This window comes from Dasypus novemcinctus, chromosome 15 (genome assembly GCF_030445035.2).
Source record: "Dasypus novemcinctus isolate mDasNov1 chromosome 15, mDasNov1.1.hap2, whole genome shotgun sequence".
Classification (NCBI taxonomy): Eukaryota; Metazoa; Chordata; class Mammalia; order Cingulata; family Dasypodidae; genus Dasypus; species Dasypus novemcinctus.
Window position 1 is genome coordinate 104,276,498 of NC_080687.1, and position 25,621 is coordinate 104,302,118.

The window sequence follows — 25,621 nt, forward strand, 5'->3', positions numbered from 1 at the left end:
AAACTATTAAACAAATTAGAAGTTTTAAAATATCATTTCTATCTATGTCTAAATTACTACAATCAAAAGAAAAGCCCCTTCCTCATTTACTTAAATCACTGATAAAACAAATACTGTGCCGAGACACTTGAGTCTTAATGAAGATATACAGAGCTGCAGCCACAGGAGAGCAATTTTGCTTTTGCTTATTGAATAAACAGAAAGGTGCCAGTTTTAAGATAAGGCAGATTAATCTATAATGGGTAACACATCTCCCTTTATTAATAGCAGCTGTGAGTTTCTATTAGTACACTTGGCTATAACAGACAACTAAAGTGCAAGGATGGTTGGGGTCTAAATATTCCACAGGTTTATTAAAGAAACAAAACCCACTAACTAAATGGTAATAGAATTTAATGACTCAAAAAAAAAAAAAAAGAAATTCTCCTATTTTTTTTTGCCTTTCTCGCAGTGTTATTTATTTAATATTCTCAGCGGTGTATTTCCTACCCACCATCAGAAGTGAAACAACTCAGTAAAAGTCATTTGCATTTCTGAAATGGCTAAAGTGTTCTCTTCACCAAAAACAAACAACAAAACACAACTTTTTCAATATTTATTTCAGGGAGAAAAACAAAAACCAAAACAAAACCTTCATTTTTCTTTTGGGAGAAAGAATATAGTGAAGATAACATGGGGGAAAAAAAACCTGTGGTAGCAGTACTTAAGATAGAGATATTTTCCCAAGAAAATGACAAGTTATCAGCTGGACTTCTTAGAAGCATGCTTTTAGGAAAAGCATCATATAAGATAGAAAATAGAAACTATAGCCCATGGGCCAAACCTGGCTCACTCCCTGCTTCTGTACAGTCTGTGAACTAAGAATGGTTTTCACATTTTTAAATGGTTGGGGAAAAAAATCAAAAGAAAAATAATATTTCATCACATGTGAAAATTATATGAAAGTCCAATTTCAATGTCCACCAACAAAGTTTTACTGGAACACTGCCATTCTCATGTATTATTATCTATGGCTACTTCTACGCTGTAAAAGAAGAGTTGAATAATTACAACAGGCACTGCACGGCTAGCAAAGCCTGAAGTATTTACTCTCTGACCCTTTACAGAAAAAGTTTGCCAACCTCTGATTTAAGGTAAACAATGAATATGAATCTAAGTTCTTTCAAATATACTAGTCTTGGAAAAACATTTATTTTGATGAAAAAACTCTGCTGCATTGTAGAAAGTTTAGAAAAATAGAGAAACATAAAGAAGAAAAGAAAAAATAATCTATATTCTCACTACCTAGATAAAACCATATTTTCAAATACAATTTCTAGCCCTTTCCTCAATGCATATAAAACATTTACAAACATATCTAAAAGGTCAAGTCTCTATCATAGAGTGCACAGAGATTGACAGATTTTGTGTTTCATTTGCTCATAATAAAACTTTAGTACAAAAAAAATGGAGATTCACAAAATATATTTAGAATCAAGAGTAGCAGAATGCTAAACGAAGGATTTCCTGAATGAAGAATTACTGCCACGACTTCACCAATGAAACCGCCAACAAAATGATGGTGCTAGTGGACACCTGCTATTCATTTCCAACAGGAACAAAACTGGGTGAAATACTCAGGTGAGGTGTGTCCTAGTATCTTGTCTAATAAAGGATATGAGAGAGAAAAACAAAACCAGTGAGGTCCATAAGTTGTTTTTACCACCTTTTTTTTTCTTTCCATGAACTTGATACAAAGTTTCTCTGAAGGTTGAGAATGGAAAAAGTTAATGGGTTGCCCCATATGATATATGAGCAGTCCCTGCCTTGGAAGAACTTGCAGAAAAAAGTCCTGCAAACAAATTATAATACAAGAGGCCCAGAAGTTTTATTAGAGGAATACTGAAGTTCAAAGAGAGTAACCAATTGGGGCGGGAAGTACAGAGGGAGTTTCCACGGAAGAGACGGGTAGAACATTTGGGCTGGGCTTGGTTGGATACAGGATATTTCTTCTAGGATTGTGAGGAGGCAGCAATGCGTATATTATAAAACCTGTGCTGTTTTGTGTGATCTATGTATCTTTTTTAAAAAAAGGACATTAAAAAAATTTGCTACAAAAAATAAAACGTTTGCTGTTTTCTCTCCTCCTACCATGTATATAAACATCAAGCAACTATGCATTCAACACATATTTCTTAGTAACTACCATCTGCCAGGCATCCTGGTAGGTGCTGGAGATACATGAGGGGATGGAATGAAACAGACACAGTGCCTGCCCATAGGGCCTTTACAACCTAGGAGAGAAGGGAGATGTTAACCAAACAATCACATGCCTATATAATTGCTAACTATACAATACAGGAGAAATACAGAGTACTTTGAGAGCATATTCTGGAAGACCTGAACTATCTGGGGAGTAACATGGTAGAAAAACACATCTGAACTGAGATCTGAAGGAAGAATAGCAATTAAATCAGATGAAAGGAGAGAGAGGTTCCAGGAAAAGGTCTTTATCCTATGAGCAATGGGAAGAAAATGAAGGGTTAAATCAAAGGAATGCCATAACTGAGTCTGCATTTTGGAAAGGTCACTTTGGCTGCAGTGGAAAATGGATTGGAGGTACATAAAATGGGACATGAGCAAAAGGTACAAGAAGGTATGACAGCAGGCTGGAAGGAAGACAAAGGAACTGGAGCTGGAAAGAAGTAGATGGAGCTAAGAGATGATTAGGAGGAAAATAGGTAGGACATGGTGAAAAACCAGATATATTAAGTAAGACTCCCAGATTTATGCTTTCTGTACTAGATGGATGGTGGAGAGATTCATAGAAAATAATACTATTTCAAAGTGTGGCCTCTTTGTAATGGGGCTACTTAGTAATGAGCACAGCACTTAGAATTGAAGGCACTCAATAAATATGAATTAAATGGTTTCTCTAACCCTCAACCTTCAGGGGAACTCTGTATATAGTTGAAACAACATAAATGAAAAAGAAAAATCTGGTAACACATAATTAATGGATTTTAGTTTTCTTTTCAGCATATCTTTTATCTGACTAGGATCATTAGGAATATCTGTGAACTTGTTAGAAATGTGAATTCCTAGGGCACTCCCCGACTCCAAACTTACCGAATCAGAAATTCTAGGGATGGGGCTCAGCAATCTGTGTTTTCCTGTTTTTTTTTAAAGATTTATTTTTAATTTAATACCTCCCGCCCACCCCCATCTGCTCTCTGTTTCCATTCACTGTGTGTTCTGCATCCACTTACATTATCCAGCAGCACTGGGAAACTGCATCTTTTTTGTTGCGTCATCTTGCTGCATCAGCTCTCCGTGTGTGCGGTACCACTCCTGGGTGGATTGTGCTTTTTTCACGCAGGGCAGCTCTCCCTGGAGGGTACACACTCCTTGCACGTGGGGCACCTTTACACGGAGGCGCCCCTGCATGGCACAGCACTCCTTGCGCTTGGCAGCACTGCATGTGGGCCTACTCCACATGGGTCAGGAGGCCCTGGGGATCGAACCCTGGACCCTCCATATGGTAGAAGGACTTACTATCAGTTGAGCCACATCCACTTACTGAGCAATCTGTGTTTTAACAAACCTCATAGGCAGAGTTTAAATAACACTTCTTTTCTTAAAGAATATTCTCTAACAAAAAGGCTAAGAAATCATTTACACCCAGATAAAAACAAAGAATAATTTTTTTAAAGATTTACTTTTAATTTATTTCTCTCCCCTTCCCCCTCCCCCCCCCCGAGTTGTCTGCTCTCTGTGTCCATTTACTGTGTGTTCTTCTGTGTCTGCTAGCATTCTTGTGAGGCAGCACTAGGAATCTGTGTCTCTTTTATGTCGCATCATCTTATTTCGTCAGCTCTCCATGTGTGCAGTGCCACTCCTGGGCAGGCTGCACTTTTTTCACGTGGGGCAACTCCTTGCATGTGGGGCTCCCCTATGCAGCAGACACCCCTGCGTGGCACGGCACTCCTTGCGCGCATCAGCACTGTGCGTGGGTCAGCTCACCACACGGGCAGGAGGCCCTGGGTTTGAACCCTGGACCTCCCATGTGGTAGGCAGATGCTCTCTCCATTGAGCCAAATACACTTCCCAAGATGTGCATCTTAGTTGATAGATTTCCAATCATCTTAATCAGGAAAGGATATGAATTACTTTGAAGGACTATTTAGGTTCTCTTTAATTGATAAACTTACTCTAAGAAAAATGTTTTTTTAACTCTAAGAGGCCTGAAACTATCAGAGGAAGAGAAGCTCAAACTTCCAAGCTATCTGGCGAGTCCCCCCTGCCCCAACATATACCTCTCCGGATCATGAGAAAAGCAGGTTCTTCCAATAAAGATCAAGGTGCCCTCACATTTCACCCAGGTTCCATGGGCATACGAAATAGTTCAGAGAATAATCTAGAGGGCTGAATCTAGAGGCACTCTGGTCTCTAGGTCACTCGCCAGCATTGCATCGAAAATGCACCAACTTCAAAACCTAATTATATAAATTGGTCAAAGTTTTTGTGAGAATAGATGGACAGGGCAGCCAAGGGATTTTACAGGCTGGACAGGCCCCAGAGGCTCAAGCAGAGGGCAGGAGGAAGGTCATTTCTATGACTGACAGCTTTGAGGACTGTCGTGAGAGCTGCAGGGGAGGACTCAACCCTGGGGGGACGGTTGCTGGACTTGCCTCATTAGTAACAAAGCAAGTGTCCCATTCGTATTTTTACAGCCATGAACACAAGTGAATAAGTACAGACTCCTAGACCCTAAGTTTTGGTATTTCTATGTGCTTTTCATAGGGAAACAAGTATTCTAATAACTGGATTTTAGAGTTATCATATGGTTATTTTTCTTGCATATTCTTAGGGTGAGAAAAACCATAAAACTGTCTGGCTTGAGTCCACTGTCAGAATGTGAGAAGTGAAACTTCTGGAATTACCCTGCAGAGATTCTTACATCTCAAGTTCATCAGTGATGATTTTAATTCATAAGTTCAATTCAAATAGTTATTTATTTAACAATCTCTGTTGGTAGCACATTCTTGGCCAAAATGAAACAACAACCAAAAAAACCCTGACTACTCACATGCAAACTAAATCTTTCCTTTTTAATGAAATGATAAATTTCAACAGCCTATTTACAATAAACAAACAATTGAGATATAAATGGAGAACATATTAACATCTCAAGACATTGAACTCTACATTTACATGGGTAAGCTGTATAATTTCATGTCTGCAAAATGATATTGTTACACTGCTACTATCTAATGCATTCAAAATGTAATTAATGTGGCTATAAAAGTATTCAATGCAAAACTGAATTCTTGATTTGTCACTCTAATGTGTATTTGTATTACATTTATTTGACAATTTTTCAAACTATATTTTACAAGGAGAAGAAAGGTCACTATTGAGCTTTTAAATTCGTTTAGCTTGATTCATGATGGTCAGGCTAGGTAATTTTTGAGACTGGCAGCAATGTTAGCATCTGTTGGAATACACATCCTGCAGTGCCAATTGCATACACATGTGTACATCTAACAGTTGGTGACTTTAAGTCTTCTATTCACCAGCCATAGAAACCTCTAAGATTTGACAAGACTTTCTTGACTTGTATACAAGTGTCAGGATGAAAACCTTCAACAGTATATGTAAAAGCGAACCAAGAAAACTTCACTAAAATTGTGTGATAGCAAATGACAGAATGAATGTACCAAATGCAGAAATTTTTTTTCTCATGAAATATAACACTTCACCCCATTCTGTTTTCTGAAAGTCTTCTAAGATGCTCTGCAAGCTTCTGGTGATTCAAATATTAAGGTTACTTATTGTTTCTTGAACCAAACAACACTTCAAAAATCATTCAGGATGGATAATTATCAATTAGATGTGTGAAATGAGCTTTTCTAGATTTCTAAAATGAAGATGTCTTATGACAACAAAAATGACACTGAGAAGAGAAAAAAATCCCTGTACTTTGTTTAAAGAAGCAGTTCTAATTTCTGTAGAAAAAGTGATTTCAAATATTTGCCTTTTGTTTGGCCTAAGATTCATTCCCACACAATGCATACTACTAGTAAATTGGGGAAGAAGAATGAGAGTAGGGATAACGTGTGTTGAGAGTGAATAAACAAGCACATATGCAACACAAGTTTTTAAGAGTTGTGTTTGGATAAAGGAAGCTAAAGTTCAAAGTGTATACCCTTCTTGTGTTATCAGAAACATCTTTCATGATATATTGTAGATAAGTGAAATGTAATATACATATGATGTATGTATATATCATACGTACACATACTTTATGAAAAGATGGGGAACAGAGATGGAAATATATGCATATAAATAAGCTATCTAAAATTTAAAGGGAAAATTTTCATTTCTACCATTTAAGAAAGCAAGCACTAAATCATATGTGCTGCTAAAGGAAAGGGTCTTTAAAAAAAAAAAAGGAAAAAGAAAAAAAGAGAACATTTCCAGCCACAATGTTAGGAAACTCATTGAAAAATGTAGCATTTATGAGATGAACTTAACTGAAATGCTCTCAGAAGAACAAGTAAAATCTGAAATGAGTACTCTGATGGCTATGCTCAACTCTTTGATGACCTTGTTGCTTCTTTTACTTGGAAACGACTAACTAGTCATGTAACAGTATTTAGTACCTATGGGAAAGGTGGAATGCAAATTTCAGATTTTCCTGACAGAGGTAGAAGCAGAGGATCAATCAGTAGAATTCTGTTGTTCTTAATAATAATTGCTTTTGTAAGTAATGGAGAATACCTGTAACAGAAAAGCTTCTATTTTAGTTTTAAAACCATTTGGCATTTTTCCTCATGGATACAGGAAAGTTTTAAATTTTAAAATGTTACTTTATCATTATTAACATAAGCATACACAATGAGATTCATTCAGTTAAATTATCTGCAATAAAAATTCAAAATCACATCACTAGTTTATTAGATATGAAATATGAATAGGCTTTCAAAGTTCCTTCCAGAAGCAAAATTCTGTGATGTAGTACTATATGCATAAGCTTTGCAGTTCTTTTAGGACCAAAGAGAATGTTTTAATAAACTCTAGGAGTAGTATCTCTGATTATTACACTATTTCTAGAGTTTATTAAAATATTATATAGAGTAACTTTTAAAATTAATTGAAAATATAATGATGGATAGTCAAATATTCCCTTTAACTCAAACCATGAAGAGAACTATAATAATTCTTTTATTCTTTTTGGAAAGAGATTATAGGGAGTAATTATATACATTAGTTTTAAAAAATGTTTGCTATTATTTAAAAATACTTCTTGCAGTAAAAATAAATTTCAGTGTATCTTACTTTCAAGACAAGTACTTTTTTAGCTTGAGTCTATCACTGATTGATAGAATAGGGAACTTTTCCCTAGAATAACGTTTTTCAACTTCTCTCCCAATTTAATTCCATTTTATAAAAACATTTTGCAGTATTCAAATCCTTATTTGGTAACTTACAGGCTCATGTGATGGAAAATAATAGTGGCATGAGAGAACTTAATGCACACAAAAATGGAATATCAAAGTTCTAGAAAAATATTTGTTTCTCTGAAACAATGAAAAGGGCCACTAAAAATAAACTCTAAAATCCACCCTCTCTTTTTTTAACTATCTAATGTAGAATATTATCCCTTATAGTCACAAATTCTTGGCCTTTTTCAGATGCTAAGAACTCTTAGGAAGAAAAGCTGCCAAGTTTTAAGTGAACTTTGTTTTTCTTCCTTTCTCTTGACATGTTTTAATGAAAGTAAAACTTGTTTCTTCAGTTTAAGTTGTTCTTTTTATCTCTCCCTTCAGTTCTAGAACTCATTAAAATACACTTTCTTTTTTTAGGAGGTACTGGGTAGCTCATATGTGGGAAGCAGGAGCTTAACCACTGAGACACATTCACCCCCCAAAATAAACTTTCAGTAGTGGGAGAAGACCAGAGTTGACTGAAACAGAACACCAAGAATCCAATTTTGTTTATTTGGTGGCTCTTTTCTGGGTGCCCACTATGCTTCAGACACTGGGTGGACAGGAGCAAAGAGCTCTAAACCACAACAACACTGACCTTTGGGGCGTGGGGTTTTCTCAAGGGCTCTCTTCTCTTCCCATTGGTGTGGACCTTGAGCAGGGGTGGAGGCAGAAGATAGGAGCAAAGCAATATGGCAGATTGTCCAGGAGAGGCAGAATTGCAGCAGGTCTAGGATGAGTCTGCTACAATGTCCTTGCCTCTGTCTTTTCAAAACAATACTAAATACATTCATCTTGGGCTAAGGTTTGAAATGAAAATGAGTGTGTATGTAGATCTGGAAAAAGTACATGTCCGTGCCTGATCCTTTCGGGGACTTGGAAGATCTGATACACAGATCTGTGTTTTAATGTAGTCCAGTTTGCCTGTACCTGGGATGTTGATCTGTAGAGGCTTCACCAGATCCGGGCACTTCAGCGGGTTCCCAGAGTACACACACCACTCCTTCACTGTGGAGGAGCTGCCACCACCTAAACAAAGACAGCTGGGACAAGAAATGCACACCAATGCCAACTTCCGCTACCAGGTTAAGAGTGTAACAAACCCAAATTTGCCTGCGTTTAACCAATTCAAAATCCATCAGCGCAAGTGTGTTCTCATGGCCAAGGGTGATTAAGGTGATTTTAGTGATCCAGCAGTTGGTTTTCTACCCTCATCAGCTCTGGGGCTCATTCATTCATTCCAGAAAGAACAATAATCTCTGGCTCTGACTAAAATGTAGGGGCCTGAAGGAACAAGGGACTCTTGGAAGCAAAAGTCTAAAAAGCAAAGGGGGTATAATCTAGGTCAGTAAACAGCTGAAGGAGAGCAGAGAGCTGATCAACGATTACCAAGATGGCCTTCCTGCCTTCCCTCCCACGTGCTCCATAAAACACTGAGGACAACTTGCTGAAATAGGACAAGGCCGTTCTGTCTTACACTATTTTAAACAACTGTCAAAACTAGTATTTCGTACGACTATTCCAAAAGTGGGAGAAATAATCTAAAACAAATGTGCTTCTATATGCTCTCCATTTCAATTCTCTTCGCTTACGCGATACAATTAAAGTGAAATCAAAGCTCTCCGAGTCCGTGTTCTCAACTAGCCTATCTTAAAGTTAGAACACAGGGGCCATCGGGTAAGAGCAGCCTTGGAGCTCTATTACAGCTTCCACGCCACCCCTCGTGCCCCTAACACCCGCCTCGCTCCATCTGGGCTCTGGATCCCACCCTCTTGGCGCTTCTCTACTCACTAGGCCCTCCTTTCCTCTTGGAAGCCTCTTCTTCCGTGGGTTCCCTCACCTGAACACGCTCGAGCCTTTATTAAAAAAAAAAAAAAAAAAGGCCCTCCCTGGACGGCAAGGCCCCCCTCGGCTGCTGCCTCCCTTCACAGCCAACCTGGCTGGAGAGCGGCCTTCCTGCCCCTCACTCCCAGCGCGCTCGTCGCGCTTCCCGCTTCCGTCCACGCTACGCCCCGACCCGGCCTTGCCAAGGCCAGCCGGCAAGGGCCTCTCGTCGCCGCCTCCAGTGGCTGTGCTGAGTCCCTGTCATAGTTAGATCTCACTTCTGTCTTACACCGCTAGCCACACGGCCTCCTTATCAGCATTTCCACTTCCTTCGGATTCTGTGGCATCCCCTTCCCCTGGTTTCTTTCCCACCCTCAGGTCTCCTCCTGAATTCCTTTGTAAGGCTGCAGTTTTCTGCCCGTCCCTTCCCTGCTCAGGGCTCTCCTCTCCTGCTGTGCTCCAGCTACTCCTCTCCTCCCAAGGCTTCCACACTTAGACTGACACTTTCACCTGCGTGTCCGCCCGGCTCTCTCCCAAGCCCCAGGCACCTGTGCTAGGGATGACAGCAGCAGCTAACGCTTTTGTTTACTATGTCTAGGCATTTACCGTGCGTTTTCTCATTTCGTCCTTGTAACAACTCTAGAGATACAGAAAAGGAAACCAAGGCTCTGGGGGGCCTGAGCCCAGGACCTCTGTTGCCAGCGTCACGCTACACCCTCCCATGGGTACCTCCAGCTCAACACGCCCGCGCTAAAGTGACCACCTTCCAGCCCAAGCTTCTTTTTCCTGTCATATTCCCTATCTTAGTGAATGACACTTTGAACTTCCTGGGCACCCAAACTGAAATGCTTTCGCCTACCCTTGCCCGTGCCCTTCACAGCCAATAAAATCAAGTCCTATAAACGGAACTGTCTCGGCAGTGGACCCAGTCCCTTTCTCCCCACCATCCCACCCTAGTTCTGGCCATGACTGTCTTTTGCGTGGATTAGTTATAACAGCCTCCTGGTTATAACTCTTTCAGACTTCAGTCTCATCCCTCCCCAATCCAATGCTTGGAATGAACATTTCATCAGGTTGCTCCCTAACTAAAATCTCCCCGATGCCCCCAGGGTGAAAGTCCGAACACAGGATGGCGGACGGCCTAAGGCCCTCCCGATCTGGCGGCTGCTTCCTCCCTAGCCCACTGCTCACTGTCCTCCTCCCCGGCAGTTCTCATGCTCCACCGAGCATCAGACCCCCCGGAGGTCGTGTTGAAGCGGATTCCTGGCCCCCCTCCCTTAGCAGATGCGGGTGGGACTCACGAAGCCGCATTTCTAACGAGTGCTCAGACAGCGCAGGTGCTGCTGGCCTCTGGGAACCAAGCCTGTGGCTCACGCTTCGGGGTCCAGCCGTGCTGACCTACCTCAGGCTCCTCCAACTCACGCCTCCTCATACATCAGGGTTTGGATGTGGAGTTTCTTTGGTGTGGGGCCCCCTGGTCCCCCAACACTTCTCCTCTGTGGCTCACCTCCCTTGCTTTTCACTCAGTCATTGCTACTTTTCTGTTAAGCTTCGATGTCAGCTCCTCAACGATGGGGTCTAATGCCCTTCCCGTGAATTCCGAAGCATCCTAACCTCTCAGGGTACTTTGGCTAATGGCAGGCAAATGCCAACCAACCCCTCCTAACTGTGAGCTCCTTGAGGGCAAGAACTATGTCTTCTTCATGTGGTATCTCCAGTTTCCAGCACAGAGCAGAGGCTCGTTAAAGTAAGTTGAATGAACAAATTCAACTCAGACTAAATTCACACGTACGGAGAAAGTGTGAGAAAGTATTCTTATAGTGGAAAAACAAAACAAAACAAACCATTTCCTATGTAATCCTCCTGGCCTAGGTTTTCACTACGTTAACAAATAGTCAACTCGGGGAAATTTTAGGTTGTATATAAATTACCTCACACACACACACACACACACACACAAACCACAGAACTGTACAACACAAAGAGTGAACGCTAGTGTAGACAGTGGGCTTAAATTAATAGCACGGTCATAATATTGTTTTATCCATTGTAACAAAAGTAGCACACTAATGCAAAATATTAATAGGGAAAACTGCATGTGAGTGGGAGGTGTAAGGGAATGTTCTGAACAATTTTTCTGTAAACTTGAAACTGCTCTAATAAACAGTTTATTAGTGAACTGTACCCTAAATTGCTATTTCAGAAAGAAGTTAGTCTCTCATGCCAAAAGATGGATATTACTAGGCTTTAGTAACTCACTGGGTAAGAATGTTCCACAACTGTCAATGCTCAGTTTGCCAAATGTCCTCCTTAGGAATTTACTAAAATATATACAAAGCCATAATTATACCATCAATGCAGAAAGTGATGTTTCATCCTAAACTGTTCACAACACAGAAATTTAGAGTTGACTTCCCAAATAGTTTTAAGTCTAAATAACTTATACAAAGAGAGTCAAGAGTTTCATGTTAGGCACTGGTATTCTTTATTTAAAAAAAAAAAAGCAGATTTTCTATTACTTCCTTTCTTGTTAAAACATAAGTAAGTCAGTTTTATGAACAAAAATTCCAAGAGAAATGCCACACAATTGAGTCAGTAATTCAGCTACAGTCCAGAATGAAACAGCTGGTCATCTAGAACAGTTGAATCATAAATCCATAAAACCATGATTCTGTACAAGACTCAGCAAGCAAAACAAGACTGGAGGGAAGCACAAAGACCAGATTCCCTCTTTCCTCCATAATCGATATTAGCCAACTAGGGTTAATATCCATATTTAATTGTAAAGTATACTCACTCCCCACTGTACAGGATTCCATATTTGCGAATTTGTCTACTCACTAAAACTTATTTGTAACCCCAGAATCAATCCTTGTGGTACTTTTATAGTCATTCAAGACGTGAGCAAGCAGTGAAAATTTTGAATCATCTGATGTGCACATTCCCAGCTGTGGTTGAACAAGGTGATGCTCTGCCCTTTATTTATTTATTTATTTTTTCATTTTAAAAAGAATTTATTGAAGTATATCACTCATACATGAACCTAATAAACAATAAGTATATAGTAAAAGTTGTGAGCTTACGAAACAAACATGCATAGCATCACACTGGGCTCCTATGCATCACCCCACCACAAACACCTTGCATTGCTGTGAAACATTTGTAACAAATTATGAAAGAGCATCGTCAAATTATTACTAGTAACTATGGTGCCCTGACTCTTTTGTTTCAGTTTTCACACAGTAAACAAGTGTCTTTTTAGTGGTATATTTAGTGCCACATTTTTCACAATTTTGTACTTTGTGTGTGTGTGTGATTTCACTGTTTAAAATAATCCCCAAGTGTAGTGCTGAAGGGCTGTCCAGTGGTCCTAAATGCAAGAAGGCTGCGATGTGTCTCATAGGGTAAATATAGATGTTTACATAAGCTTCACTGAGGCACAATTACAGTGCTATTGGCCATGAGTTAAATGCTAATGAATCAAACACATACATTAAATAAGGTGTTGTTACAGAAAAGCACATAAAACAAGATAATTTATTAACTGGTTGATGAAATTTTGTGACCAGAGGTTCAAAGGAACCTAACACTATGTATCTCCTTTGGTTCAGTATTTGCTAATTCAGCATTTGCAGCAACTCTAGAGACTATAACTACAGCAAAAAGCAAGAATACACTGCATTCTTAAATGAAGAGATTAACTAAAGCTTTTATTTTTTTAACTGATTTACTTCTATCTGATGACTTTTACTGACCAAGCAAGATGGTCACAGAACAAAAGTAAACTATGCTTCTTAACTCAGTACTCATAGCTATTTACTAGACAGATAATTGAATGTGAAAAACTATTCATCTTCACATATAAAATTAATTTACCTAAGAATAAAAGTTAAACTCAACTCTGTTGATGCCTTGTTTCATTGTCTAAATGAAATTTCATCTGAAATTGTGGTAAATTATGGGGTAGAATACCAGAAAGGAATTGGGTAGCCAAAAGAAAGGGAGATCAAAATCCAGTATTTTCTCTGAGGTAGCAGTAGACTAATTAAATCACAATAGTGAAACAATAGAGTAGTGTCTTCAGGTTCTACATTCTAGCCTTAATTTTGTGACTAATTCTTCAACAGTGAACATGTAAATTATGAGACCTATATGCTTTAGTTTCATTCTTTTATCAAAAAAGGATAAAATGCTAGCATGTAGTGGCTAGAAAATATAACTGATGTTAATAAAGGATAATGTTGGAAGTCTGGATAATGTCTATTCAAATCTAAATCTTCAGATGAGAATTGTTTTTCATTTTTAATTCAGATTATCATTCTTATAATTAGACTTACAATTCCTGGTGTTACTTTAAAAAACTTGAAGTGGATGCAAAGCAATATCAGAGACTACATCTTGAAATAAAAAATAAACATGATGTATAGGAAAATCCTAAAGTTTAGCAAATACTCTTGTATGTCTTATCATTTCAGATTTTAATCTTACACTCATTTTTAAAACCATAGTAGCAACATTTTCAACAATTTGATTTGTCTGAATTAAAAATGAAATACTCATTTTAAATGTCTGATATATCAAGAAAAAAGAAGAGGAAATTAAGTCTGGGAAATCCTAAAAGGAAATACTGTTTTTTCTCATTGGAGCTTTCACTTTGCTGGGCTCTGAGTTCAAGAGAACAAATAAAGTTATACCAACGTAGCAAGCACTGCAGATTCAAAGAAACAAAATAAGATATTGCCTAGGTGAAGTTTAATTTAAGGGCTCTAAAAAAGTAGAGAAGAATCAACTTCTGACAGCACTATTCAAAAAACTGAAATTAAGTAGCAGTTTGAAAACTATATTAAGCATAGTTTATACTTTTTGATTTATTTATTTCAATACTAGAAGAAATAGAAAGGTGTTTATTTCAACTGAAACTAAGTCCTTAACTAAATAAAAATCCTTTGTTAGTTTTACTCTACTTCTTGCCTATGACATTTCAAAAGGAAAATGGAAAAATAATCAAATTGCTCTATTGGTATCCCCAAAGGACATGTTATTCAACTTTGTAAAAGCTTCTATATGTAACTAAAACATTTCCCCCTGGGAGCAAAACTGTGGAACTGTCTATACTTCTGAACTCTCTCCCCAAAAAACTCTGACTAGATTAGGCAAATACACAAGTTCTCGAAAGGGTTGAACAGATTCATACCAGCTTGAGAGGAGGCCGATTTTGCTCAAGTATGAGGGGTATATGAGGATGTACGGGGGTGGGAGGGTTGGCACTGGGCAGGGAGAAAGAGGATGAGGAGAAGCAACGTTGAGTTTAACCTTTTAATTATTGGGATTTAAAAATTTGATAACAGTTCTCCAGACTTATAAAAAATATATACCTTGTTCTTACGGTTCTGTGGTATTTTTATACTGTTGGTTTATTCTAAATTGTGTATGGCCTTAGTCCTTAAAAAAAAGAAACAAACAGAAAAGCACCCAAGAATTCTTTTTTGTATACACATGTGGGGGGGAAAAAAAAGTCAACCTTTAAGTAAATATTTAGGATTTTAATGGATTGATAGCCTTGTGGCAGCTCTGTAAAGTGTTAAACCAACCGGGCAGTGACTGTTTACTCAGAAGGCTAATGTGTATCTCCATAACAATGCTACCTGATTTCTCCAAATTATTAATGGATTTTTTAGATGTTCAGCTAGGTGAGAATGACAAGGACCCTTGCCTTAAAGGAACTGGAGCCATTGTTAAAGGTTGCCCACAACTATGTGAGTGGTAAGAGAGAATAGATTCTGCTTCTTATACCTTCCTGAATCTCTTCTATTTCCTCAAATTTGTAAAGTTTTATGAAGTGCTTTAAGCTAAGAATATCATTCAGAGAGACTAAAAAAAATAGTTAAAAGCCAGATTCAGGGCTGTGGATGTGTATGCGATTTCAAGCTTTCTTTTCCCCTTTTTGACCACCTAGCCATCTAGTAAAGCTAAACATTGTGTACTCAACTATATAAAAAGATATAGGAAGTGATACTCTGATATTAGATGAACTGGTGTGTCCAATCGGTCAGTTATCCAAATTGCACCCATAATTAGGAATTTTGATGTATTAATGTATCAATTCAATGTCTGTGACTTAAAACCTTTTGGTTCAGACTCGTTGTGCATATTTAAAAGACTGGCTGTAGTGCTTAGAGCTCATACGATATAGTTTAAAGGGACTTTTGATTTTAAATCTCACTTTCTAGTAGTGAGCTCCCACCTGCTAGCTTTACTTGGAGACAGCTGCTTACCTAATGGGATATGAGAGACACGAATCTCCCCACATGTGTCTGAAATTCAGTTGTTAGTCATTCTTTTCTAAGGAATGGCTCCTTAAATGCAAATATTCCTGAAAAGGTCATATTTTAAACCTACATTCTACAAACATATATTGATTACCTAATTCACACCAAGAAATCTGCCAAGTGCAGCAAATAACACTATAAACACTCCCTGAACCTGGGACCTTGTACGTGGGAAGCAGGTGCTCAACCACTGAGCTACAAACACTCCCTGAACTACTCTCTTTTGAAGGCCCACAGTACACCTAGAGGCAGGTTCATCATTAAGGCTAAAGGATGTAAAACCATATTCCAAAAACAAACAAACAAAAAACATCCCCTAGCAATTCAGCTTGCAGCCCAGAGGGGAAGGGATATATTAGACCAGCAGCTGCACAAATAAATATGTAATTACAAACTTTTATAAGTCTGAGAATGAAAAGCATAAGGTGCTTTGAGAGAGGAACTTACTTTTGACTCGGGAATATGGAAAGAACTGGGGAAAGTTAACTTTAAGGTGGGACTTGGGGGGTTGAAGAGCATTAATCAGGTACGTGCCTGGAGTTCAGAAGAATGGCCTGAGCCAGAAATATCAATGTGGGGCCAACATGGATAAAGTTTAAGCAACGAGAGTGAATGGGCATAAGAGGACCCCAAAGACCCAGCTCCTAGGAACTACACCATGTAGAAGTCAATCAAGGAAATGCAAGCACCAGACAAAGACGCAGAAGTCAAGGAAGGAGAGGAAGATAACCAGGAGAAGGTGGTGTCACACAGAAGCCAAAAATTTTCAGCAGAGCTGCTTTAACAGAGAAAAGCAAAGAGCAGTACATTCAGTTGAGGGCACTGGGAAAAGCAGGTCTAGCTGGAAAGAGGGGAATTTTTCCTCAGTTGAAAAGTGAGGTTGACAAATTGTCCCATAATGTAGAACAAAAAGGCAAAAATTGGAATTAAAATATGAAGAATCATAGACTGTCAATCTAGGAAGTCCAACATCCATCTAACTGCAAGTCTAGTAACAGAAAACAGAGGTAGTATAGAAGAGGAAAATTTCTAAACATAAAGGATAAAGAGAATAGCTCAAAATTTTCCAAGAGAAAAATGTCACCAAAAAAGGAACATTAATCAATCTAGCACTAGACTTCATTAGCCACACTTGATGCCAAATGACAATGGAACAATGACTAAAAATCCTGTAGATAGACTCTGCTTTTGGCCATGAGGGAGTAGTGCTACCAGATTGGTCTTCCTACCATAACTATAAAGCTGGACAAACTTTTGAAGTAACTGCATTAAAAGTTGGACAATGGGCAAGGATTATGATCCTGGGAGAAGAAAAACAATGTAAAATCCACAATCACACCAGTTTTCCAACCAAAGGCACTTTCCAGACTGCAGCTTAAAGAAAGTGATCTCTAGCAGACCAAGACAGTCTCTCCAGGATGAAGGAACAGAGATGGAGATCAAGGCTATTGAGATAGCTGGGACTTGCAGGGTAGAGCATGGGGGGAGGGGGGGAAGGGGAGAGGAGGGATGGGGAAGAGAGGGGACGGCGAGCTAGAGAGAGAGTGAGCAAGCTAGGCAGAAACAGTATTCCAGAAATCTTCCTAGAAGTGCCCTTGAGATGTTGGATGAATAGTAAGTTATATATGCATAGGGCAAGACTCAGTGAGGTCAGGCAAAGAATAACTTCTGGAAGCCATGAGCTGAACAACTAATGGTGTTTGCACAGGGCTTGAAGACATTGGATTTCCCACCAGCCAAAGTAAGAAACCTTGCCGAACACCCTGGGCACTCCGTTGATAGCTCATGTATTAAAAGTAGGGTCTCTTGGGAAGCAGATGTGACTCAACTGACTGGGCTCTTGTCTACCCTATGGGAAACCCTGGGTTCACTTCCCAGGGCCTCCTTGTGAAGGCAAGCTAGCCCGTGCCTGTGGAGAGCTGATGGTCTGCACCTGAGGAGAGCTAGTGCAGCAAGATGATGCAACAAAGGGAGACAGGCAAACACAGAAGAATGCACAGTGAAAGGATACAGAGCACAGACAACAAGCAAATGGCAAGGGGTGGTGGTGGGATAAATAAATAAAATAAATCTTAAAAAAAAAAAATTAGGGCCTCTCTAGGTCTAAGGTAATGGTTACTATAGACTGGCCCTACTAATGCTGTAAAACAAACCCCAAAAGGACAAGGTAAATAAACTGCCTTACAGAACAAATCCCAACGCTCTTTATTGCATCCAAAATGTTTTAGTATATAACACAAAAATATTACACATAAGAATAACCAAAAATGTCTGGACACATTAGAGGAGAGAGGTCAATAAACAGACATAGACCCAAAAATGACAGAGATGATAGAATTAGGAGATAAGGACTTTACAGAGCTATTATGTTTTGAATATACTTAAGGATTTAAAGGAAAACATGAAGACAGGAAAGAGACATGAAAGAAAAAAAAACTGGTGAAAAATACAATATCTGAAATGACAACTTCACTGGACAGGGTTAATAGCAGATTAGACATTGTGGAAGAAAAAATTGGTAAACTTGAAATCAAGGCGATAAAACCTATTCATATGAAAGCACAGAGAAAAAAAGAGTCTTAACAGGAAAGCCTCTATGACCTGAGGGACATTAAGAAGTCACATACCATGTCTTTGATTGCCAGGCTACTATGACAAATACCACACAATGGGTTTGCTTAAACCATGGGAATTTATTGTCTCACAGTTTCAGAGGCTAGAAGGCTTGCTTCCTCCCAGGGTTGGTAGTGTTCTGGCTGGCGAGCAATTCTTGGGTTCCTTGGCTTTCCTGTCACGTGGCGATGTCCTCTCTTTTCTCTTAAGGGTTCCTGCTGACTGGCTTCTCCCTGGGGCCTTCTCTTAGACCACCATTAATGTGGTTGAAGACCCACCCTGGTTTAGCTGGACACAGCTTACCTAAAAATAATATCTTCAAAAGGTCCTATTTACAATGGGTTCACAACAATGGGTTCACAGGGATGTGGATTAATATTAAGGACATGTCTAAATTAGGGTATATAATTCAATCTAAAACATAACATATATAAGTAACTAGAGGCCCAGACAGAGATATGAAAGAGGTTGAAGCAGAAGTAAATATTTGATGAAATAATGCCTCCTTTTTTTTTCATATTTGACAGGAAATACAAACCACAGATCCAAGACTCTCAAGAACCCCAAGCAAGATAAATACAACATACACCACTCCAAAGTACATCTTAATCAAATTGCTAAAAAAAACCATGATTAAGAAAATAAAATCTTGAAAACAGAAAAAAAGAAACATTACATAAAGGCAACAACAATAAGAATGACTGCTGTCATCTTATAATTAACAATACAAGCCAGGAGACAATATAATGACATCTTTAAAGCACTGGGAAGAAAAAAACCCCACAAAACTATCATATCCATACATCCAATGAAACTTCTGAAATAAATGTGAAATAAGACTTTCATTAGGAAAAAACTCAAAATTAATACCCACACCACATTTCTTAAAAAGATAATTGTTTAAAGCAGGGGTTGGCAAACTATAGTCCATAGGCCAAATCCAGCTTGCCTCTTGTTTTAGTAGAGCTTGTAAGCTAAAAATGGTTTTCACATTTTTAAATGGTTGAAAAAAAAATCAAAATCATAATATTTTGTGATGCAGGAAGATTATATAAAACTCCAATTTCATGATATGAGAAAATTACATAAAGTTTTATTGGAATACGGCCACACTGATTTATCTTTGTATTGTCTATGGCCACTTTTGTACTAAAGGAGCAGATTGAGTAGTAGCAACAGAGACTATCATCTGGCCCTTCACAGAAAGTTTATGTAAAGTAACATTAAAAATAGTGTATTATGGAGCTTAAAACATGTGTTACAAATGATATGCTTCCATTTATGTAACAACCTTGAAATTGCAAAAGTATAAATATGGAAAACAGGTTAGTGGTTGCCAGGGAAAAGGGATAGCAGGGAGAGGGAGGCAAGTACAAAAGGGTAGTATGAGGAATTTCCTCTGTGATAACCAAAGAGTTCTGTATTGTGATTGCAGTGGTGGTACGTGAATCCATACATACAATAAAATTGCAGAGAACTACACACACACACATGCACACGTACACACACAAATGCATATAAAAATGGTGAAAAGTGAATAAGGTCTGTAGTCTACTTAATAGTATTGTACCAATATCAATTTCCTGATTTTGATATGATATTGCAGTTACATAAGATGCCACCTTTGGGGCAAGCTAGATAAAGGGTACATAGGACACCATGCTCTATGTTTGCAACCCCCAGGAGTCTAATTGTTTCACAATAAATAGTTTTTAAAAATACAGGAAACATAGACAACAGCAAAAGTGAGGAGAGAATCAAAGTACACCATTGTAAGGTTTTTTTATATTACCATTATATGTGGCAATATTATTTGAAAGCAAATTTTGGTAAGTTAAAAATGCACATTGTAAATGCTGCAACCATTAAAAATAAATAGCTAATTGAAATCACCCAGTAAGGGAGATAAAACAAAATATTTTTTAAAAATATTCAACTAATTCAAAATAAAGTCAGAAAAAGGGAAAATAAGAAAAAATATAAGAGAGAGAAAAAAAAGACCAAAACCCAACCATGTCAATAATTATATTAAATGTAAATGATATAGACACTCCAATCAAAAGAAGGATTGACAATCAAAAGGGTTGATTGTCCAATCAAAAGAAGAGATATGCTGTTTAAAAGAGATGAACTTATAAAGAAACAGTTTAAAGTAAAAGGATAGGAAATAGATACACCATGCAAACATTAATCTTGAGAAAATTAGAATGCATACATTAATATCAGACATAACCAACTTTGGAACACAGAGTATTACCAGATAAAAAGAGGGAAATTTTATAAGGTTACAAGGGTCAATTCATTCAGAAACATAACAATCCTCAATGTATATGCACCTAATAACAGAGCTTCAAAATACCTGAAGCAAAAACTGATAGAATTGAAGGAAGAAATAGACAAATCCACAATAATATCTGGAGATTTCAATACTCTTCTCTCAGGAACTAAGGAAAGTAGACAGAAAATCAGTAAGGACATAAGACTTGAATAACTCTATTAACACTTGATATTTATTGAACACTACAATTAACAACTGCTTAATGCACATGGAATAAACTAGGCCAAGCAAGTAACACAGAATAAGTTTCATTACTAACATTGTAAATAAAACAGCAAAAGCAGCATTTTATTTTCATAATAAAATTTACATACTAATATTGTAAAACTTCAAAATGTTAAGAATGAAGGAAAACAAAGATCAACTGTGAAGGTGAGCTCAATTTGAATAGTTTTTACTGTTTATGTAGTGATGTAATAAAGGTATCTATATGGCTAGAAATGAATGAACAAAGTATGAAATTGAAAAATATACTATAAAAATTTATATATCTTAATCTCTTTTAATGACATACTCTAAAACAATTCAAGGTCAATACGATTGTACAATGTGAAAAAATTTTCATGTTGAAGATATATATTTTTAATTCATTAGTGTAAATTTGCCATCATTCAAGTTAACAAATAAGGAATATGGGCACAGAGCCACAAAAGAAAAAGAAAAAAAAATTTACACAATATTTGGCCTCAAAGTTTATTGCATAGGTTCTTTTGCTTCTGTTTTTGTTGGCTTTTAAAAATCATCTTAAACATCTTTCTTATGTTGTTCATTGATCACATAAGTGTTTGACCTCTTGCAGTACATATGGGAGAAAGTACTACATGATAGTTAGTGCTAGAATCTAATGAAAACTGGAATTCAGTGAACACTCTACACCCCACCCCCCAAAAAAGAAATAATTACAACATTTTATTCTGATGATTTTATTATCACTTCTAGATTATTTAAATATTTACTTTCTAGAATAATATTAATATTGATATGTTTGGAAATAATGGTGTTTACACAAACAGGTCACAGATGTTCTTTCACCAGGATTTGAATGTTTCTCCCTCTGGTAGTGATAATGGTTTGTTAGACCACATTTCTTATCAAAGCACTCTCCAATCAGACTATACAGTACCAGTCAGTCTGTGACATGAGCTGGGCCTTACCCAAGAGGTGAGTAAACGCATTAAGCATCCCTGCTTTCTAATTATGAAGTGTTCTTCTGTGGGAGGCCGCTTTTGGCGCCAGTATCAGTTGCAGCCATCTCGTGAAATACGCCTAACCCAGTTAAATTTCTATTTCCCCGCCCTCGCTAAAGTAATTAAGTTTCTACCCTCACGCCACTCCCCGGGCCTCCTATTGGGCACTCCCTAAAGAGCACGAAAGTCTTTCCGGGGACGTTACCAAACAACCATCTGCGCATGCGTATGGCGCGAAATGTGAAAGCTAGTCACCCAATCATTTACCAACACTGCGCTGTCATATGTACCACCTCCTTCATTCCTGGCTATAAGAACCCCTGATTGACCCTCAATAAACGAGACTTGATCAGAATCCTGTCTTGTCTCCATTCTTTGTGTCTCTTGTCCCTTTCATTCCCGCTCCCTCCCTCAGGTCTTGGTTAGACTGATCCGCGGGTCGGGTCATTCTTCTATATTCCTTATCCCCCTAAACTATTCTAATAGAAGGTAGTAGAGTGCTGATTAACTTTATACTTGGTGTTGAAGGTCCTCTCCTTTTTCACTGCTCTGGCCATGGAGGATTCTTCCTCTACTCTTACTGCTAGCGCACGATGGAAATACAGATGGGTGAAAAAACAAGCTTAATTTCAAAGACATAAAGCAGTATTTTCTTTTCCACAAAACATTTTTTGTGTATGTTTAAAAATATGATATACTAGATTCTGCAAAATTATTTTATGAGAATCACATTTTGAGGGGAGACTAAGTACGCCTTGTCTTCTAATAATAAACATACCCTACACTCCTATAGCAGGAAAGAAACCTTACTTTTTTTTAAAAACACAAATTCTTTTAAAGCCTAAAAATATGACTTTTTATAGAAACAATGCACTCTCCATTTAATGAATACTGATCAACTGCTTGCTAATTATATATAAACGTCCCATGGCATTTATCCTTAATTTTTTACAGGTTTGAATGGTATTCTCAATTATAGATTTGACGGAGAACCAAATCCCCTTTAATTGTCTTGGGGTCCTGGAAGAATGCACTGTTTCATCTGGCCAGCTTCTCTGGCTTGGACTCCATGTAGAACCATTACTGAGAGAGACTAATTCGTACCTCTGTATTCTCCCAAAATGAGTGAGTAAACACGCTGTCGAACAGGACAGTAAATGAAGGCCTGGCTCAGTAGAGCTTGATCGAGCTCATCTTTCAAGGTGTTGCCGCACTCAATCTCTCCATTGCACATAATATTGTACACCAGATAGCTTTCAGCTTGGACATGATGTGCTTTAGCAATCTGTTCAAAATTTAAATGCAGTTCAACTGAGGTTTCCTTGAAAACAAACTAGTAACCTTCAAATAAAAAATACCCACACCCATATCCTATGCGTTTTTTTTAAGGCACTCAGAAATGGAATAATTGCCATTCGAACTCATGATGGCAAGCTGGTATTTTTTTCCTTTCCTCTGGGCTTCCAGCCTCAAAACTTCATCTCTATGACTCTCGCTCCTCCTTGCTCCAATCATCTATCAGTCTTAACAGATTTACCTCTGCAGTAGCTCATCAGTTTGTCTACTTCAGGGGTTCGTACAAGGGGTTAAGGAGCTTGAATAAAAAAAAAAAAATTCTTGTGAGGACATGTTGGTGCTGGTACGGCATATTTATTAAATAATACTCAGCATAGTGTGGACTTAGTAAGGGGTCCGTGGTTTTCACCTGACTGGCAAAGGAGTCCGTGCAACAAGAAAAGGTTAAGAACCCCTGGTCTACTTGATACTCTCATACTAACCAAGTGTTCATTGCTTTTCTCCTATACTATTAAACGCTCTTAACTGAACCCTCTGCCTCCTTTTCTCCCTGACTCCAACCTATCCTTTGCACTAGTGTCATATTATTTTCTCGGAAAGAGAGGGCCAGTCACCATCCTCCTTGAAACATTTGAATGGCTACCTCAAATTCTTCACCATAACTTTCAAGACCTCCCGTTCTAAGGCTTCCATTTACTTTTCTAGCCTTATACGTCATTTTATCCTTATAAAACCACTGTGATTCAGCCAGAATCCAAAGGGTCCAGAATGACTGCCTTACACGCTGGTAGGGAATTATGGCTATGTGTAACTAAGCATGCACTGGGTTTGCTCACGGATACCAAGTCAAGGCAGGTACTACCTCTATGCCTCAGGCATACTCTCTTATCTCCAGATTTTTGCTGTTAGCTCTATCTGGCATCCTTTCCCCACCCTGTCCTTTTGGCAAACTGCTACCTAGTTTGCAAGTTCAATATCTAATGTTACTTCTGAAGCTCCACTGAGAGTCTGTATTACTTGCAGATAAATTTGAATTCCTAATCTGTAATTAAAGTTAAGCTGCAAAATTTACCTTTCCAAATTTTTCTCCCCTTAAACCCCATGCCCCAGCCTGACTATTGTTATGTTCCTCAAAGAGACAAAAAGATTCCCAACTTTACACACTTAGTGCTCTCCCATGCCCTAAGACTCTGCCTTTTCAAAGCAACTTTTGAAGGTCTGGCTCCAGTTCTACCTCTTTCGATAACTTCCCTAAATATCTTAACCCACAATGATCTCTCTCCTAATTCCTAGAACTCTTATCTGTAATATCATGTTAACAATATCAAATAGAGTTTCTATTTTGAATTTTCACATCCATTATGCCATACCTCCTAATTAGTCTCATAGATTCCCATTCTTGTGGTCCGTAGCCACTGCAGAGATATTCACTGAATATATTCAATATTCACTAAATATATTCAATAAATATTCACTGACAAACCCATCATTTGACACATTCTCAATCATGACATATTAGATTTGGGTGAGCATATCTAAATACCTTTAAGATTTCAGGGTCTGAAATCATGGTTACTTCTTGCTTGATTTCAGGGGCTAAATAAATAACTACTTGTTGCTGGATTTCAGGGTCTGAACTCTTGGTTACTCTTTGGTTAGTTTCAGGCTCCACATTCATGGATTCTACTTGTTTAATTTCAGGGTTTATATGCATGAGTGCTTCTAGCTTAGATTCAGGGTCTGTATCTATGGGTAATTTTTGTTTAACTTCAGGGCCTGATCTCATGGTTACTTCTTGCTTGGATTCAGGGTCTGTGCACATGGGAACTTCTTGTTTGGATTCTGGGTCTGTGCACATGAGAACTTCTTGTTTGGAGTCAGGATCTGTACACATGGATACTTCTTGCTTGGATTCAGGCTCTGTGCAAATGGGAACTTCTTGCTTGGATTCAGGGTCTATACACATGGGAACTTCTTGCTCAGATTCAGGGTCTACACACCTGGAATCTTCTTGCTTGGTTTCAGGATCTGTATGCATGGGAACTTCTAGCTTGGATTCAGGGCCTATATGCATGGGAACATCTTGTTTACATGCAATGTCTGTACATGTGGAAACTAGTTGCTTATATTCAGGGTCTGTACATGTGAGAACTTCGTGCTTGGATTCTGGGTGTATACATGTAGGAACTTCATGCTTGTATTCAGGGTCTGTACACGTGGGAAAAACTTGCTTGTATTCAGGGTCTATACACATGTGAACTTCATGCTTGGATGCAGGGTCTGCATATGTGGGAACTTCTTGCTTAGATTCAGGTTCTGTATGCATGGGCACATCTTGCTTGGATTCAGGGTCTGTACGCACGGGAACTTCGTGCTTGGACGCGGGGTCCATATGCATGGGAACTTCATGCTTGGATTTAGGGTCCATACGTATGGGAACTATCTTGGATTTAATGTTAGGATGCATCTGAAGTCCTAGTCTGGATTTAGGGTCAGTACGCATGAAAACTATCTTGGATTTAATGTTAGGACACACAGGAAGTTCTAGCTTAGATTTAGGGAAAG

The 25,621-nt window shown here is 38.3% G+C and overlaps 1 protein-coding gene across 1 annotated transcript in view; it reads right to left on the bottom strand.

Annotated features, from left to right (window-relative positions):
• LOC101447141 (constitutive coactivator of peroxisome proliferator-activated receptor gamma-like) overlaps positions 1-25,621 on the bottom strand; it is a 43,932-nt gene that overhangs the window by 14,017 nt on the left and 4,294 nt on the right. Inside the window, 5 exon segments of the mRNA XM_058276864.1 lie at positions 8,400-8,477; positions 9,206-9,209; positions 10,624-10,643; positions 22,865-23,045; positions 24,600-25,430. Of these exon segments, the coding sequence (XP_058132847.1) occupies positions 8,400-8,477; positions 9,206-9,209; positions 10,624-10,643; positions 22,865-23,045; positions 24,600-25,430 (1,114 nt within the window).